This window comes from Centruroides sculpturatus, unplaced genomic scaffold (genome assembly GCF_000671375.1).
Source record: "Centruroides sculpturatus isolate CEXI.00-Female unplaced genomic scaffold, Cexi_2.0 scaffold89, whole genome shotgun sequence".
In the NCBI taxonomy this organism is placed as follows: domain Eukaryota; kingdom Metazoa; phylum Arthropoda; class Arachnida; order Scorpiones; family Buthidae; genus Centruroides; species Centruroides sculpturatus.
In genome coordinates, this window is record NW_019384460.1 from 243,346 (window position 1) to 263,689 (window position 20,344).

The 20,344-nt window shown below is 30.3% G+C and overlaps 1 protein-coding gene across 1 annotated transcript; it reads left to right on the forward strand.

Annotated features, from left to right (window-relative positions):
• The first annotated feature begins 286 nt into the window (after nucleotides 1-286).
• Nucleotides 287-13,963, forward strand: LOC111620789 (39S ribosomal protein L41, mitochondrial-like). Its single transcript, XM_023362781.1, has 3 exons — nucleotides 287-470; nucleotides 3,236-3,348; nucleotides 13,662-13,963. Exons 1-3 carry the CDS (start codon nucleotides 317-319, stop codon nucleotides 13,896-13,898), a joined length of 504 nt encoding a protein of 167 aa, XP_023218549.1. The 5' UTR covers nucleotides 287-316; the 3' UTR covers nucleotides 13,899-13,963.
• Nucleotides 13,964-20,344: the final 6,381 nt, after the last annotated feature.

The following is a 20,344-nucleotide window of genomic DNA, read 5'->3' on the forward strand; positions in this document are numbered from 1 at the left end:
AGAAATAAATGTTATATTGGACATTTTCGATTACTTTCGAACTGATATTCTAACGAACAATTATAAATATATTTAAAATTTTATAAGCTGCCTAAAAATTTAATTGTTTACTTCACAACTAAAAAACAATGTAATTATTTATATCTTAACTATAAATCTCGATTACTAAAAATATTCGAATTTTATATTGTTAAATTATAATTTAAATTAAATGTAGCAAATTCGTATTATTCTCTTTTATATTATTTTATTATTATTTTTTTAAGATGAATTTATTCTGTGGTAGTGTCGCCATCTGTGGGTTAAAATAATCAAAATGGCGGCTAACATGTGTTTCTTGATTCAAACAAGGAGATTTAGTATAACACAACTTGTAAACGGGAAAAGAAATTTTAAAAATTTTTATTTTCCTAATAAAAGAGGACCTAAACAATATAGAGAAAATTTAAGAAAGAATAATTTAGTAGATCGTAAGTAAAGTTATGGGTATATTTTACTTATTTTATTAAAGATAGTATAAATTCATTAATATTACATTGATGCAAAACATTTAAATAATAATTTAATGACATAAAATCATGGCAAAATTTTTCCTTTTTGGAATGTTCTTTTTAATATTCTGATTTTGTTTCAAATGTAAATATTTAACACATATAAACATTCACCAGAATTTTCAATGTTATAGTTTCCTCAGTACTGTCATACATATTATTGTACTTAGATTATAAACTGGTAAAATATTTTAGGTTTATATAATACAGTGAACACCATATCAATCCAGCAAGACTTGTTTATTATTAACATTTTTGATCATTTTAAATGATCTTTAGTGGGTTGTGATTGTTAAGTTCGATATACAACTAAACAGAACTGTCACACATGTCAGGTGTGTTTATGTAATCCTATTGTTAAGAATGTGGGGTGAGATTTTTCTGCCTAGAGAGGAAGAAATTGTGCATTTTTCTTTGGTGTGTCAGGTCAGTGCTGACCAGGGTGTGTAGCTGTATGGCAAGTAAGGAACCAGTGTTGTGCTTATTAATTAATTGTAGGGTGCCAGAGTGTTGCTCACTTGTGGAGAAATAAATTTCAAATATTTTTTTGTTGTGTTATAAAGAATTTGTGTACTGTGTTTAGAACATGTAAATGGGAACATTTAAAACAACATTCTACAATAATCAAATGGAAAAATTGCAAATGCTAAAAGAATGCAAATTGAACATATAAAAGACTCAATGTTGCCACCTTTTCAAACTTGCTGACCTGGACATTTTAAAATTAGGATGTTATACTTAGAAATAAAAAAAATTTAGTTTTTTTTTATTGTGAGTAGAATTTGTTTTGTGTCAACCAATCTTTATTAAATTTACTAGTTCACTTCCTCTTTTTTTGGATTTTTAATTTCTTGAGTCTTCATATTAAATACTGTACAGGTAACCCCCATATAACACGGCACTTCTATAGCACGGATTCGCTCTAACACGGTTCGAGAATTGGTACCATCCCCCGTATAACACGGTACTTTTATAGCACGGATTCACTCTGACACGGTTCGAGAATTGGGTAAAACCCTCGTACAACAGGAAATGTAATAAATTTTTACATACTTAAGTAATAATAGTTCACGAAAATTATTATTTTCGTGAACTATTAGTACTTAAGTATGTAAATTTTCTCTTCTCGCCTTCTGTCGATACACGTGGTCCTTCTCGAAACTTGTTTCAATGTTGCCAGATCGCGACGCTTCTGCTTCTGATGTTGCCGAATGTTTTTCCCTTATTCCATACTTGCTTTATTCTTCATAAGTGCTTAGCACCATATAAGGAAATTTATAAAGACCTTTTAACTAGAAGCAAGCAATCTAAAATTACATACATTTTGCAAAAGGTAAAGCATGGATCTGAAGATAATGCAGAAAAATGCTCAGAGGATAAGGATAACTTGCCAAAAAGAAAACGCTCTCGGTTAATTAATAGTGTTTTTAGTGATGACGAAGAAAATATTGTTTAATTTATATTAATATGTATCACTTAAAAAATTTTAATGAAGATATTTATCTTAATTATGAAAATATACCATCATGTTTTTTTAATTTTTGGAACCTAACCCTCCTTTTCGTATTAGTTCTTTGTTTCGTATAACAGAGATTCACATAACACGGCAATTTTTTGGAACGTAACTACCATGTTATACGGGGGTTACCTGTATTTACTCGCATATAAGACAACACTCATTTCAGCTTTTTATTATATATTTTCCAAACATTTAAACTTGTCTTAGGATATTAAATATTTACCAAATACAAATTTTAATTGAAAATATTTGTGGTGTCTGCTGGAATTATGATAAATGGTGCACGGTGACTATTAGGAGCAAGTCTTCATGAAACTGGACCTCACAAATAAGTAAATAACTATAGTACTTTTATCTAGTCCAGCAGCTTTATTTCTCTATAAAACAAATTTTTTCAATCTTTCCCTAAGATCATCTTCAGGTATTAATGAAACAAAAAATGGAACATCTGAAGAATATGATGTATTTCAAATTTGAAAACTCCAATCAGGTGCATGGCTAAGAATGACATACTTAAATTACTGAACAACTCAAAGAATTGGAAGCCCTGGAGATTTTTAAAGCAAACCAACTTGGAGGATGTATTAATTATAAAGAAGAGAAATGTATTTCTCATGCATGACAAGCATATTTTGATAAACATTTATAATTTAAGTACATTATTCTTATACATGTATCTGATTGGAGTTTTCAGATTTGAAATACATTGTGTTCTTCAGACATTTCATTTTTTGTTTGATTAATACCTGAAGATTATCTTAGGGGAAGATTGAAAACATTTTTTTTTTTTTTTGAGAAATAAAGCTGCTGGACTATTTAAAAGTACTCTGGTTAGTTATTCGATTGTTAGAAGCTGTTCTACTTATTTACCTCTATACAGTAAAGATTATACTCATTGTATAAGTCAGTTTCTAGTTTCAGAGAGATGTTTTCACTCATAAAGATTCAATTTATATGCCTGTATATATATGGTATTTATCTATTTATTTATTTATCTAAATATTTAAATTTATCTATTATTATAAATATTCTAGTTTAATATGTAAATTTTGTTATTCATAATTATGTGTGGTTTAACTTTATTGATGCTTATTGTAGCTGTATATCTTATGTTTCATTTTTCTCTACTTTTAATTAAAAATGAAAAAATTATACATTTTTGTAGATCGTGGCCTTCGTGTTTCTTATCTTCACTTTCCAAATGGGGAAAAACTTGAAAAGAAGTATTTTCCTGAACTTTTTCCAGAATTGATTGTACCAGATTTGACAGATTGCAAAGTGAGTTATAAATTTATTTATTTATTTATATTTATACAGAAGTAAAGTCTTACAAGACTTGGGCTAACCTAAACCCCACAATAGCAAAAATAAATACTCCATTAAAAACTCTACAAAAATAAACCAGCAATGAGTTTCTCAACTTTCTTGGCAACATTTAAAATTTTGGTTGTCATATTGGGTTTTGGTTACCATCTGTTATCATATTTTATTTAAAAAACTTTTTATATTTTTAACTATTATAAAATGCCAAAATGTTAATTTTGAAGATAGGGATGAGTTTAATAAAAAAATTGTAAATTCTAATAATGAGCAAAATTGTCATTAAGTCCGATGTACTGGAGATACACACGATTCCCATTATCTCTCCATCACCTAGACCAGTGTTTCTCAACGGGGGCGATATCGCCCCCATGTGGGCGTTTTTCCATGTTCAGGGGGCGATTAGCAACAATTTATATTTTGGGGGCGAAAAACAATTTTCTGGGTGATATAGTAAAACATTATATTGAGAATAATTAGATATTTTATTTGTTATATCGTACAATAATTAAACAAATAACATTATACTAGTCACTAGTCTATTCAATGCAGTACGAATTTGGCGTTAGCCTTGTTCCTTGGCATCGGAATTTTGTAGTGAAGGGGGCGATACTACGTAACGGTACTACGTTGAAGGGGGCGATGGTTCGTTAGAGGTTGAGAAACACTGACCTAGACCATGGGTTGGTCGGCAACTGTTTTTTTGTAAAGAGCCATTTTTAGAATTATATTTACCAAAGTAATACTTACAGAGCTGCAAGTCAGTAACTTGAATTATGAAATATAAATTTTTGAAAATTGAACCTAAAACGTGTTTTTTTGTTTTTTTGTTAAAATGGATTTTATTTGCACTTTGCTTAAAGGTGCTGTAATAAAATGCACTGAAATTCAATTACTTATTATCAATGTTACAATAGTCATAATTATTAAAGTAAAAAATAAGTGATTTTAAACATTCTTACAAATAAATTAACATTTTTCTATGGTCAAACAGTATGCTAGGATTTCAAATATTATATATGTTTTTGAAATTCGAAGTTCATATAATTTCATAAAAGAAAGTAATCCTTTAAAATTTTAATAAATGTAAATTAAAATTCCTTTAACCAAAGGAATTTGACCCTACAGAAACAAAATGTAAAGTACATGAGAAATTTATAACTCTTTCTGTTTAACTATAAACATTCTCACGATCAAACTGTGCATAGTTTACACTTACAGGCAATTTCGTCGTATTGTTGTCATTCAATCACTACCTTTCACCCCACACCTGCTAAAACAATTGATCACCTGACTAATTTTCCCACCACAAAACGTATAAAAGCCCGACACCTTCCCCTTATCGGGGGGAATCACCGAACGTTGAAGTCAGACATCGCCTTCTCCATCACAGCCCTACACTCCCATCGCAGACCTACACTTTCGTCGCTGACCTATACTTGTGTCACCGCTCAGAATCCATTTGGACGACATTACGGGAAAATATCCCACTAGTATATGCAAAGAGGTATGAACACTTATTATTGTAAACTCTCTCTCTCTCCGCGAAGTCTAAAAAGTTTTGTAAGATTTCATTTAGTTAGTTAGGTTAATAAACTCTTGTTTTGTTTTTTAAATGGTGTCGTTACTCGACTTTGCCAACGTCTTATCGTCGACCCCTCTGACTCTCCTCCACTTGCGTAACACGTAACAGAACGTAACGCCATCCTTGACAAGAAAGTAGGTCACCAACCTGTGGCAGGCAAGGAGAGGACCTTCTTCCCTCCCCGGTGGCTCACATGTTTAACTTGTATGAATAATAAAATTAAAATAGAAAACTTCATAAAAAAATAAGAACAATATATAATTTCTAATCAGATTTTTGTTGCTGAATTTCTTAAGAAGTTTGTCAAAATTTGGTAAATATGATGTTACTTTCATTTTCAAACAAGATGGCACACTCACACTGTTCAACTGATTTCTTAGTTTATTTTTAATAAAATTCACGTTTGAAAATGTCTGTTCACAAAAATATGTCAATCTGAAAATCAAAAGGTCCAAATGCATGTTTTTAATTGAATATAAATATCAGGCAAACTGTTTCAAGTATCAAAATCAACTTGACCTTGCCTTTTAAGATTTTCTATGTCAGATTATTTATGTTGTGCAGCAAAAGTAGATTTCTGCCTCTCTAAATTTTCAATTTAAATCTCTCTAATTTACTTTTAAGATTTACATATTTTGAACTCCACATTTCCTTGATTTTTAAATCTGCTAATTCTAGTTGAAAAACTACTGGATCAATATCACTAAAAGATGAAATATTCAAATTGGTAGAATTGATTTTGAGTAGCCTCAATAAAAGCAATAAGGTTGCCTTTTTCTTTCTAAACTCTTTAAATCTCTCACCAAATTTCGATTCCATATTTACCACTATTTGTGTGAAATATGTTAAATCTATTGAAATATGATCCTATTGATATTTCTTCAACATAGGAAAATGTAGCAATATACTTTTCTCTAAGTTTGTGGTAAACAAACATAATTTTTGTTCAAAAGCAAGTACTTCTAAAAGCAAAATAGCTGTATTTCCCTTCACTTGCAGTTTCTTGTTTAGTGTGTTTAAATGTGAGATCATGTCCATCATAAAATAAAAACTTTGTAACCAATTGTGATTATTGAGCTCAATGTATTCAAAATCTTTTTGGTTTAAAAATAATTTTATTTCTTCAATGCAAGAAGCAAATCGCATTAACACTGCTCATCTGGAAAGCCACCTTACTTTATTGTGTAAAAGAAGATCAGAATATTGGCTATTGACTTCATTAAGAAGTTCACAAAATTGCCAATGATATAATGGTCTTGCTATTATTTTGTTCACACTTTGTACAACCAGGTCCATAATTAATGTTATTTCCTTTGGGAAGGTTTGTGAACAAAGTGCCATTTGATGGATTGTTCAGTGAAAAGAAAAAATGTTGTGCAAAATTTGTTTTTTAAACATAGAAACAAAACTTTCTTTTCACCTTTCATACTTGATGATCCATCGGTTGAATTGATACTATTTTATTAATATCAATATTTTTATTTTTTAAATAATTGGTAACAGCAGATTCTATATTATCCTCAAGTTTGTTCTGTAAGTGGCAGTATATCAGGTAACTCTTCCTGAGGTCTGTCAGAGTTAACATATTTACAAATAAGTACAATCTGTGCAATATCATTCACATTGCAAGATTCATCACAGGTAATAGAAAATCCTGGTGTTGAACCTAACCTGCTGACTAGTTACATCTTCTGCCATATGAACAGTTCTATCTCTTACAGTCTTAGCAGACAATCGCATGTCTTTTATTTTAGCAATTATTTCTGTTTTATTTTTAAAATTGTAAAAAAGATATTCAGACATTTTAATAAAACAATCTTTCACAAAATTGCTATCCATAAAGGGCTTTCCCCATTTCACTATTTCTAGAGCAGCAACAAAACTATCAGTAGTTGTATTATTACTTGATTTTATCCAATTAGAAAATGTACCTTCACTTAAGTTCATTTTATGTTCTACTGCCTTTCTTCTTTCTTCTCCCTCTCTATTAGTGTTTGCAAATGCTTCATGTTTATTTAAAAAATGCCTTTGTACATTTAATTTTAATTTTTTGTTATTAGAAAACTTTTCTTGACATATTAAACACACTGAGAATCCTGTTAAATTTGCAATAATTGAAAAGGATTCAGTCAATTCACTTCTAAATTCTCAATTTTCTTCTTCTACTTTTCTCTTTTTTTCCAGTCATATTAAATATTACTTTCAATACTAGAAGAAGCTTGTATTTAATATTTTTCTTTTGCACACTATAATATTTAATGAACTAAACATGAGTAAATAAGAACAGTATAAAACTGCCAAGATGACATAGTTGTTCATGCCACCATTTTTAAATTAAATCAGGCAGGAGAAACCACATTGGAGTATTCATGATGGTTCATGACTCTGATTTTATGTTTGCCTTATAGTTGCAAGATGTCTCCACAGGTTATATTTTTAGACAAAACCATGAGGGCCATAGATGAAACTGTCTGAAGATGCTCACAAAATATTACAATATGACACCACCCCTTAAGTGTCATCTGCTAAAGTGCTAAATTCTACCTTTGCCAGGTTAGTTTGGCATGTTTTTCTCAAAGTGATAGTCAATTATTATTATTATTAAGTTTTGTTCTTACTCTGATAGTGAAGTGTTAAGTGATTAGTGAAATTAAAAAGTTTTTAAAAAAATATTAGTGGAGTTTACGAGTTATTTTTTTCTTTTACTTAAATTTAAAATTTTATTTTGTTATATGTATATTATTTACTAACTTGAAAAGAGCTGAAGGTTGCTGACTTCTGTTCTAAACATTTAACCACCAAAATTTAATTACATCAATCCCCTATAAACAAACCTCCCTGTAAAATTTCAAAAATTTTCAACAAAAAATACACGAATTATTAAGCTTCAAACAGGGTGAACAAAATTATGCACCCCTCCACATACACAGATTATCCCCAAATTTTTTTGCATTTCTTGACATTTCAAAATGTCTTAAATCCAAAAATGTAAAAATCTTGGGGGGTTATTTTTTGACCAATTGCCATACTTTCTCTCTGTTATATATAACAGCCATGAAAGTAACAGGTATAAAAGAGAAAAATAACAACACGCAAAAGTACAAACTAAAATTGAAAACAGTAAAACTGAGTCTACAAAGACTGCTTAAAAGCAATTAAGCCCATTTAAATTTGAATAATATGACGACAAAGATTTTTAAAATGAGAGATATTATAAAACAGATTCTTCTATTTGTTTAACAAAGAGAACCAAGTAATAAAAAAGGCCCTCTTAGAGATAGCTGGATGAAAATAAAGAACACTGCATTTCATATTGCAAGTAACATGAACAGGAGCATGAACTCAACATGAACTCAAATTGAATTTGAGTTCATGTTGAATATGCCATGAAAATATTTTGAACAATAAAACATGATCAAAATATTTAGTACATTTATTTAAAGCTGGAAAATAAGTCTGCATTATCCACAGTTCTTAGATTAAAAAGTTTGTTTTATGTAGTACATAAATTTTGTTAAGGGCATCACTAGCCTTTTTTTGAAAATAAGGAGCAGAAATGACCCAAACTGATAGACAGTAGTTGATTACTGAAGTTTGAAAAGAATAAATCATAATGGACACCACAACATAAAAATAAAGGATCAAAAAGTGAAATTGAAAATGATCGCCCCATAATAATAGTGTCAGTGTTGGCTAAAATTTTCGAGAAGATTTTTTACAAGAGATTTTCAACTTTTATAGACAGATTCCAGGTTATTCACAGAAACCAATACACTTATAAACGAGGTTTTTCAACAGTAGATGCTTTGTTGCATTTGAAACAATCAATAACGTCACAACTTGACAAATCGAAAATGGCAATATCAGTTTTTGTGGACCTTTCAAAAGAATTTGATAGCTTAAATCATGAACTCTTGTATCAAAAATTGCAAACTGTTGGTCTAAGAGGGACTCCTCTAAGCTGGTTAAAATCATACTTGTCAAACAGAATTTACTTTGTAAAAATTGGACAGATTATCTCTAGCTCTTTCAGGCCAAACAAGGGCGTTCCTCAAGNCTTAAATCACGAACTCTTGTATCAAAAATTGCAGACTGTTGGTCTAAGAGGGACTCCTCTAAGCTGGTTAAAATCATACTTGTCAAACAGAATTTACTTTGTAAAAATTGGACAGATTATCTCTAGCTCTTTCAGGCCAAACAAGGGCATTCCTCAAGGTTCAATCCTGGGTCCACTGCTTTTCAATATATATATTAATGATTTGTTTAATTATATACCAAAAGAGAATATACTGATGTACGCTGACGATCTAGTGATAACTTATTCTCATATGAACGTTATAATTCTTCATGATAATTTAAATCACATTTTTAAAATTTTAAATAGTTATATGGAAAACAATGGATTAGTAATAAACAAAAATAAGACTAAATTCCTCTGCTTTGCAAATAGGAATAAAATAATCAATCCACATCACCTAAAAATTAAAATAACCGATTATAACATAGAAAAAGTAAATGCTATTAAGTTTTTGGGAGTAACTTTTGATGACAATCTGCGCTGGAATAAACATATAGATGATGTTGCACTTTCCCTGGCAAAGTATACTAGGATAAATAAGAAAATTCAAGCTTTTTTAAGTACATCACTCTTGAAATGGCTGTACCACACTTGCATTGAATCTAGAATAAGATATGGTATCGCTGTATGGGGAACCGCATCTCTATACGCTGTTAATAAACTTCAGATGGCACAAAATTGTTATATGCGTTCAATTTATAATTTAAACTTTATGGAATCAGTATCTGAACTCTACCGCACTGATAATATTGACAAGATTAGTGAAATTTACAAGAAACAGATTCTATTGGAAAGCTTCAAATACATAAAAGGAAAAAAAGAAAACAGCTTTCTCGGAATTGGTATAGGTGAATGTCGCAGATCAACGCGAGATACTCGTTTAAATCGTGAATATAGTCTCCCAATTGTTAAACTAGAGGTGGGGAAATCTGCACTGATCTTTCAATTAATCTTCTATTGGAATAGTCTGTGCAATGATTTGCGTAACATATCAAGTTATGNTGTTGCACTTTCCCTGGCAAAGAATACTGGGATAAATAAGAAAATTCAAGCTTTTTTAAGCACATAACTCTCGAAACGGCTGTACCACACTTGCATTGAATCTAGGATAAGATACGGTATCGCTGTATGGGGAACCGCATCTCTATACGCTGTTAACAAACTTCAGATGGCACAAAATCATTACATGCATTCAATTTATAATTTAAACTTTTTGGAATCAGTGTCCGAACTCTACCGCACCGAAAATATTGACAAGATTAGTGAAATTTACAAGAAACAGATTCTATTGGAGGGCTTCAAATATATAAAGGGAAAAAAAGAAAACAGCTTCCTCGGAATTGGTATAAGTGAATGTCGCAGATCAACACAAGATATTTGTATAATTCGTGAATATAGTCTTCCAATTGTTAAACTAGAGGTGGGGAGATCTGCACCAATCTTTCAATTAATCTTCTATTGGAATAGTCTGTACAACGATTTACATAATATATAGAGTTACGAAATCTTCAGAAAAAATGTTAAAAAATGGAAAAAACTTAAGACGCAATGATATTTGTTGTTAATTAATTTTCTTTCTCAGCTCGCGTCCTGTTTTTGTTTGTTTGTGTTTTTTTTTTTTTTTGTTGATTTACAGTTAAGATGCTTGTAAAACGCCAACCTGGCCACAGTGTCTTTTGAGAAAATAAAATAAAATAAAATAAATAAAACATTCCTCTCCTTATTGCCAAACTATTTTTTCAATATGTCTGCAAATTGTAAGATACTAGGCATGTTTTTTAAGTAAGTACCATTTTAATATTAAAAAAACTCAACTGCATTTTTTAAAATAATTTTATTCTTACATGAAAGCCTGTACTTTAATTTACTTTTCAACATAATTTCCTCCAATATGAAGGCACTTTTCATATTGTGCAACTAGCTTCTGAATTCCATCCTCATAGACACCTGCTACCTAATTTGCCAACCACTGCAGCATGGCATTTTGATATCGTCGTCGTAGCAATGACTGCCTAGATGTCTTTTTCAAGTCACTAGATCAGGACTATATGTAGGGTGATCAAGTTGTTCCCAGCCATATGATGTGATAAGATTTTGAGTTTGTTTGGACAGGCACTGTCATGAAGCAAAACAATCCCCTTATTGAACTTGCAATAGCTTTTGTTTTGGATGACAAAATCGTAAAGCATCTGTTTTCTCGAACTTTTGCAACAACTTTCTGCACCAAGTCTTCAGTAATGACAGACGGTCGCCCACTACACTCCTCATCATGGACATTAGTACCACTATCTTTAAATGCTCTAACCAATTTTCTTACCATTTCATTGCTCATAATGTTTTTTCCATACATCTCACTAATCTGCTGATGAATCTTTTCACATCTTTTGTATTAAAAAAAATGAATCACCGCACGTACTTCTCAATTGGTGGGATTTTAAAATGTCTGAGGCATTTTAAACACACACAAACGTAAAACGAACAAATGCTTCCGTAATTGTGTCTGTGACTAGCCAACAGATGTACTGTACAGTATGTACTCAGCACACATTTTTGGAACACCAACTGTATCACTGCAGAGGTCCTATTTTAAAATGGTACTTACTTAAAAAACATGCCTTGTATTTATGAAATATAATGACTTGGGTTAGTGTTTCTCAAACTGTGTTTCATAGAAAATTAATAAATGTTTTGCGAAAAATTATCAAATTAATATGAGCTTGGAACTTATTGTTCTTATTATAATTTTTATTTTAGAGTAACAATTTTAATTTTTCTTATTATAGTTATTCCCTATTTAGCATTAGTCTTTCAATTGTTTTACATTTGATTTTATATTATATTACAATGACATACCTGATTTATTTTGAACTGTTTAATTTTTGTTACTGACCATTTTATCAGATCATTCTTATTACAATTGTTTTTATATTATTTAATATGGTTTTAGTACTTTTCTTCCAAGTATTGTGCTGCATTTACTTTTATATGTTGCAGTCTTTTTTACTATTTTGCATTATTTATTTACTTTTATATTAATTGACATTTTTTATTTACTATCTTATTGTTTTTCATATTAAAGTTACTTTTATAAAACAATTTATGTTTATTTCTATTATACCTATATTACAATTTAAATATTATTCCAAAATCACCCATTAATTCTTGGTTAAAGACAGGAACTGTAACACATGGAAGAGAAAGTCATAAAAGACATTGTATCATGAATGTTAAACAATCATGTTGCATATTGCTGAAAGTAATAGATGCAGTACAATTATCAAATAATACAGTTTTATGTTGCATCAAAGATCTAGCTGTTAACTTTTGCTATTAAGTACAGTCAACATAAAGATTACAAAATGACAGAATAAAATAACATTAATTAAAATTAATTAAAACGTTTTTGGCTATGCAGCCATCATATTTGGAACACTTGAATTTAAATTTTAAAAAGTATTCTAATTATATGTTCGTTACTGATGATGATACATAGATAACCAAAAACGTTAGAAAATTAAAAAATTTTTTGCTGGATGGACTTGAACTTCTTTAGTTTTACATTTATTGCAGCTAAGAAAATTTATTATTATAAATAATTTTCCCACCAAACAAATTAGAGACAAAGTTGTTTTTAAACATCAAATGAAAAATTTTAAATTTTAGCTAATAGTTTTATCAAAACTCTAGGTTATTAAATTTACAACTTAGTACTCATTTATTTAATAAAGTTTAATTTGAAATATAGTAACAATAATAGAATATGACAATGTTACTAATGAACAGTAGAGTATTAATGATGGTATTGATTAAAGTACAATCTAACTATCAATATCTGTAACAAACTGGTTGTCAATATTAGCATTAGTAAATTTTTTATTATTGGTACAACACTAATTTATGTATTATAAAATTGTAATTTATTTTACTTTCCAGGCTGTTATGTATACATAATAAGAGAAAATATAGGAATTGTGTCAAATTTGATTCTCCAGGTTTTTTGCAAATCTCTGTGTTTTGAGACCCTCTGAACACTAAACACCAAAAAACAATTCTGTATGTATGTTGGCATCAATTTTATTTAATATCTAATGATGGGATAAAGAGTAAGAAACAAAATTTGTCACACGTAGCTTGGGTATAAAGAGCATTGATGCTATTAAATTTTGGTGGATAAAGATTGAGGGGTGGGGAAATAGTGGATAGTCACTTGTCATGTCTTGAGGGGTTGGACTAATGAACTTTATTCTTAACCATTTACAATTTTTTTTTATAAAACTCATCACTACCTTTAAAATTAAAGTTTTTGCCATTTTATAATAATTAATAATATAGAGAGTTCTTTATAACAATATTTCATAACAGATGGTGCCATGCACAATTTTATTTATTATGATTAATAATATAAAAGTTATTTTTTAAATAAAATTTTAGCAGTTGGGAAAGTTATATAATATGTTACTGTATTTTTTTAACTAAATTAAATGTTATTTGAATATGAATTGTTATGTGGTTATTTTCATTATTGTTATTTATTACATATAAACATATCTTTGTTTTTAGATTTTTTATTTAAATATTTTAGAAATTTCAAATTGAACTTTTTTATAGTTAAAACCATATGTATCGTATCAAGCTCCAGAAGTTACACAATCAGAGTTCACTGCAAAAGATTTATTTGATGCTGTATATTCTAAAAAAATTATGGATGATTTTAAATCTGGTAAGCTTGACAGTGATGGAAATCCTCTAGAACCATCAGAAGAAGAAAGTCTTACTCCTGAAGAAGCAAGAATAAGAGCTCGAAAATCTGGAAGTGATATATTTGGTTTTAATCCTATATGTTAATTTTGAGAAAATTAAAATAATAATGTTATATTCCTAATAACTTGTTAAAAAATAATTTATTGCATTTAAACGCCTAGATATCTTTTTCAAGTCACTAGATCAGGACTATATGTAGGGTGATCAAGTTGTTCCCAGCCATATGATGTGATAAGATTTTGAGTTCGTTGAGCCACGTGTGGATAGGCACTGTCATGAAGCAAAACAATCCCCTTACTGAGCTTGTCATGCCTTTTGTTTTGGATGACAAAATCGTAAAGCGTCTGTTTTCTCGAACTTTTGCAACAACTTTCTGCACCAAGTCTTCAGTAATGACAGACGGTCGCCCACTACACTCCTCATCATGGACATTAGTACCACTATCTTTAAATGCTCTAACCAATTTTCTTACCATTTCATTGCTCATAATGTTTTTTCCATACATCTCACTAATCTGCTGATGAATCTTTTCACATCTTTTGTATTAAAAAAAATGAATCACCGCACGTACTTCTCAATTGGTGGGATTTTAAAATGTCTGAGGCATTTTAAACACACACAAACGTAAAACGAACAAATGCTTCCGTAATTGTGTCTGTGACTAGCCAACAGATGTACTGTACAGTATGTACTCAGCACACATTTTTGGAACACCAACTGTATCACTGCAGAGGTCCTATTTTAAAATGGTACTTACTTAAAAAACATGCCTTGTATTTATGAAATATAATGACTTGGGTTAGTGTTTCTCAAACTGTGTTTCATAGAAAATTAATAAATGTTTANTTAATATTAATATATACTGTACTATAAATTAAATTAATTTTATTGTTATAACTAATAGCCAAGGATAAAATAAAAAGTTTTAAATATCAACTTTTTTCTACTTGGTTGTTGCGCGAGGCCCCTCCAAGAGCGAGGCCCCGGGCGATTGCCCTGCTCGCCACCCCCTAAGGCCGCCACTGATTGTAAAAACAAAATTCTCCAATTAAATTTGAAAATATAGAAATAATTTAAAAAATTACTTCTGTATAAAAAAAGAAGAAATTAACGTAAAATATTATCAATATCTAACTAAACTATTTTAATGTGAAATTCAAATGCAGAAAAGAATAATTTATGGGTATGAAATAATTGTTTTAAATTCTTATTCTAATTAAATTATAATTTGGAGATCTGAATATTGTTTTGAGATTTTGAAAATTTAGTGAAAATAGATTTTTAGTTTTTTGCGAGTTACAGAAGATATTGATACAAAAGAATTACAGAAGACTTGTAATACAGAACAAAGATGTTAATTAACAACCATTGGGCAATCCACCTGCCATACTGCAATGCTGGAAAGAATACTTCGAAGAAATATGCAATAAAGAATTTTCACATCCATAAATACTAAGTATTGATTGGACCAGTTATGCAAATTACTGTTGAAGAGATTAAAAATGGAAAAGCAACAGGACCAAATGATATACCATCTGAAGTATGGAAATTACTTAGACAACGCGGAGCATAAGTTTCAACGAGATCATTAAACAAGGATGCCCACCTGTGACCTGGATAACTAGTATCATCATACCTATCTGGAAAAAAAAGGGAGAAGTTGGTGAATGCACAAACTACCATCCAATACATCTACTTTGTCATACTGAAGATCTTTGATTGTATCTTTGACAGCTGCCTATGCACAATTGTCAAAATTACTCCAAATCAATGTGGATTTGTTAAAGAACTCAGCACAATTGATGGCACTCATGCTGTCTGCATACTAATAGAGAAATACAGAGAAAAGAATAAACATTCATTTGACTTGGATCTGGAAAAAGCATTTGCATGAGCTCATATGGAAAGCAGTCTGAGCTGACAGTGTACTTAACCCTATGAGAAATGAGCTCTGCTTTTAAATCACAACAATGGAGTGTGATGCCCAGCTGGTATCTAAGCTCCTTTTTCAATAATAAAAAGAAAATTACATGAACATCTAGAAATTGTAAAAATTCTCCCAGATAATAGAATAATTTAAATACAGATATAAAATTAAATGATATGTGGCAATAGGTTATATAAAGGCAGTGCACTCTATTGCTTTCATTAATTTTTTTCCTCCTACTACTTCAATGAAAAGATCCATAAAGAAGTAAATCATAAATTAATGAAAGAGATAAAAGACCATTTTTTAAAAATGTGTTAGATTTAAAGTTTATAATAAGTTGCCTTTTTTGTTAATTTTTTTTAGATATAAATTGTGATAAAACATAATTTTAAATAAGAATTTTTTGTATTTAGATTATATATTTAACAAAAATCCAATTGTTTTAGAAATAGTACCTTCAGAATAGTCTTTGAAAAATATAGGTAAATTCTATTTATAATGATGCAGTGATAAATTGTAAAATAATCTGTAATATGATACCTTGTTATATTTATGATATTAGGTAGTAAAGGACATGAACTGATGAGGAATATGACATCCAAAATGCATTTTCATGTAACTAATATCAATAAAGTCTAAATTCATTCCTGTTGTTGCCAATGTTTCCTGTATGATAAAAAACAATACTCTAAGCTTTTAATTTGAAACTGAAAAAACACTTGGTTCACAGGTTAATTTATTGTATTAATCATGATTGTGACTGTTTTGTCAACTGCATGTGCAACAAACAGCTAGTGACTGATAGTATACAAGTACATCAGTCTCTGTCATATGCATTGACAAGCGGTAACACAAAAATTTCATATCTGCCATCCTGCAGAGTGTTGGACTGGTGAGTGATGGACTATAGATAGTATTGGTTGTGTAACAATTGATCACTGCACATATCATTTTGCATATCTAGGAGCAAAATTGTTTCCAGTTTCTCTCTCTTCAGTAAGTTGACTGACTACAGTTTGATTTGTGATTAAATTATTTGTTTCTGTTCTGTTCATTTCTTTGTTACTTCAAAAATTGATTTCTGTTTTTATTAACTTATCACTCAAATTTCTAAATTTAAAAAAAAAATGTTTAAATAGAATATAATAAGCATTTAAAACTTAGAATCTGTTTTGTTTTCCTGGGCTACCAGAGATTACTTTGTATAGCACCTAAGTTGTTTTTATTTAGTATTTAATTATTGTACCTATAAATATTCTGATGAATATTTTTTGCATTTATTCTGTATTATATGCATTTTGCCTAATCTGTTACTGTTTAAAGAATTTACAACTATAAAACTTCTCATCCTTTATCAATAAACAATAATAAAGCACTAGAACGGCTATATCTTAAAACAGAGATGATTAACTTTTTCTGTTCTATGAACCCCTTTTCCAGTTAGGTGAAGGTCACGTACCTCTTCTCAGAATAATGTTTTTAAATGCATAAAATGAAATTACAGAAGAACATGGTTATATAGAAATATATTTATTAAAATAAAAAAAATAATATGTGATATAATAATAAACCTTGTAAGTGCTTCTTTCTTAACACAATAATTAACAGTACAATACATCTAAAATATAGGAAAGTTAAAGTTGATTTTTACCCTTCCAAGTCCATGGACCCCTGGTTGTGAACCTATTTTAAAAGAATTTATCACACCAGTCCACTTGTTTCTAATTTTAGTGATATTATTAGTGGACTAATGTCATAAGTCCTTTATATTTATTAATTAAAGAATTTAATTTTAAAAAACTGTTTTTCTAGTAAGTATTTTAAATGTTTCTACTTTTCAAGATCTACCATGTATCGTTCTTATTATAATGATCTCCCTACCAAAGGAAAAAAAAAAAAAGGTACATCTTGAAATTAAACCCATATCTTACTGTTTCTCTTCAGAACATTGATGACATTTTATGACTCCAGATTATCCAGAAACCCAGAGATGAGACATTACCAAATATTATGTCTGGACATAAATATAACCAACTTGATTAACTCTTCTGGAATTTATACTGCAATCATTAAAAGCACATAAAAGCTTTAGATACAATTATTTCATTAGCAAGAAAATTCTGGATATTTTAACATATTCATCAGGTAAAATAGTCATGTTTATGGAGAAGTAGAGCCTGGCCAATGAATGGTCAATCAAAAAACAGATATCAGTGTTGGTTCACTTATGAAAAGGATGACAAAATTCTTGCTAGATATTCTGCATGTCTGGTTAAGTTAGTTTTTTAATACAAACAGAACAAACATTTTACAAATAGAAAACTTTCATATGTGAATATAAGTTACTTTTTTAAATATGTTACTGTATTACAGTAGAGTATCGATTATCCGAATCAGTTGGGGACTGGGGTTGTTCGGAAGATCGATGTTTCGGATAACCGATTATGTACGAAAAAATATATTAATTTATCCCAACTTGACATTTTTCTCCGTTGCGTGTCGCTTTGCGTTGAATTTTCGTCAATGTTAAGCCTAACGAAGACTATTGTATTGTTAAAAATTATTTTTTTATTTTGTACGAACAAAATAAATATATTGAAAAATATAAAAACAATAAAAAATTATACTTCAGAAGTTAATTTAGTATCAAAAACGTAAAATATTTGAGTAGCCGAAGACATAGCCAAAGATACAGCGCCACAGTACTGGCGAAAATTCAAATTAGTCGACTGGAATTCCTTCGGATAACCGACCTTCGGATAAACGACGCTCTACTGTAAATGGTAGAATATTTTTCTTTTCTCGTTCACTCAAAAAAGTTACGTTTCGCCAAATGTTATTACGAACGTCATTAAAATTTAAATAAATTCAATACTGTTATTTAAGAATTAGATTAAAATATTAATCTACGAATAGTTTAATATATTAACTCTAGACGTTCGAAATTAGAATGGTTGGAAATAGAAGGTGCAGTATTACGCGCGGGCGGATCTACGTAGGGACTAATGGAGCTTTAGCCCCGGGCCCCCGAGAGTCGAGGGCCCACAAAAATCGAATCGTCGTCGTAAATTTTTAATACTTTTTCCTTAACAACGAGCGCTTATCGCGTAGTAAAAAATAATTAATATTAATAATATAATAACATTTTTAAAATCTTTTTAACGAATTTTTTGAATAATATAATAATTTAAAATCCCAATTTAAAGATTCTTAATCTAACAAAAAATGGAGCCCATTGGACTCGAATAAGCCCTAGGCCCGAAAAGCCTAGATCCACCCCCGACTACACGCGACGATAATAGAGCTAGACGTCTTTTTCCGTGCCGGTGTTTATTTTCCCGTTTATTATCGCGGCGACATCGCTTCATTCAAAATATCTCGTAGTCGTGTCTGTGTAACGCGTACTTTATTGAATCTTACAGTCAAATCTGCTTCCGGTACGCCGACGCTACAACTTTCAAAAGTTTCCTTTACTCGCGTGTTTTTGCCGAGCATCCCGGTTTTACCAGTTGTTTTTATGGGAAATATAGCGTAAAATTACTATAAACATTTCTCATTTATCACGTAATTTGCACGTTAAAGTCAGAAACTTAAAGTATTTATATCTTTTAATATTTTAATATAATAAACAATATATCCGGATTGGTCAACACCTGGCACTCGAGGGAATTTTTGTTCGTACGTAAACCACTTAAAAAGTAATAATATCTGCTTAAAATTTGGAAATTGTAAAATGCGTTTACTAAATTCTCTAGTATCGGGACGTATCGCGATACAATCTCGAAAATATTGTATTAGATCGAAGTTAATTTATTTCGGAAGGATTATAAATCGTTCCTAATCGCCTCTTTAATAAATAGAATAACGATGTACTGTACTTACTCGCATCCAGGAAGTGGTGAAAGCGCTGTACATAAATCCGTGCACGATGAATTTAGTCGGCCGATTTCCGTCGAAATTCGACCTTTCGATGGTTTCGGGACGTTCCGCTTTTAAAACTTGAGCGCGTTTAGGATTTTGGCCGGTATACAAGAGAAACTTTGTACGAATCAACGCTCTGTCTACGGGTAAGAAACTAGTCGGACGATGAACGGCGTGAAAGAATGGTGGACCGTTGCTAAAACAGCCGAGCTTCTCCATGCATATAACGTTATTACCGATATTGACTAAAAAGAAATAAAATTGATAAAGCATTTAGGATAATTACTATTGGATTTAATCGAGAGTGCATCCGGAGTTTATTATTATTATTATGTTGGGTTTAGTGGGTTATACTCGGTACACACCGGTGGCTGTGTACTATGCCGGACCTGAGTCAAGGCATAGCAACCAAAACAAAACTAAAATTAAATAAGTGTGTCAATGTCTGTATTCAGGAATTTCCTAACAATATGGCGTGTATTCAATATAGTGGCCTTCTGTAGTGTGATGTATGTATTTCTACTCAATTGTAATGTTCCCAGGCTTTTGTGTAGCGTGTGTGGTATCACACCTGTACAGGAGAGAACGACAGGTACAATAAGCACCCTATCCATCCTCCACAGATGCCTGATTTCCTGGGCGAGTTCTGTGTACTTGCTAATTTTTTCAGTGCATGTGT

Coding starts and splice junctions, on each gene's coding strand:
- LOC111620789 (XM_023362781.1), top strand. CDS start 317: ATGGCGGCTAACATGTGTTTCTTGATTCAAACAAGGAGATTTAGTATA. Junction 471..3,235: donor AAAGAATAATTTAGTAGATC/GTAAGTAAAGTT, acceptor ACATTTTTGTAG/ATCGTGGCCTTCGTGTTTCT. Junction 3,349..13,661: donor CAGATTTGACAGATTGCAAA/GTGAGTTATAAA, acceptor ACTTTTTTATAG/TTAAAACCATATGTATCGTA.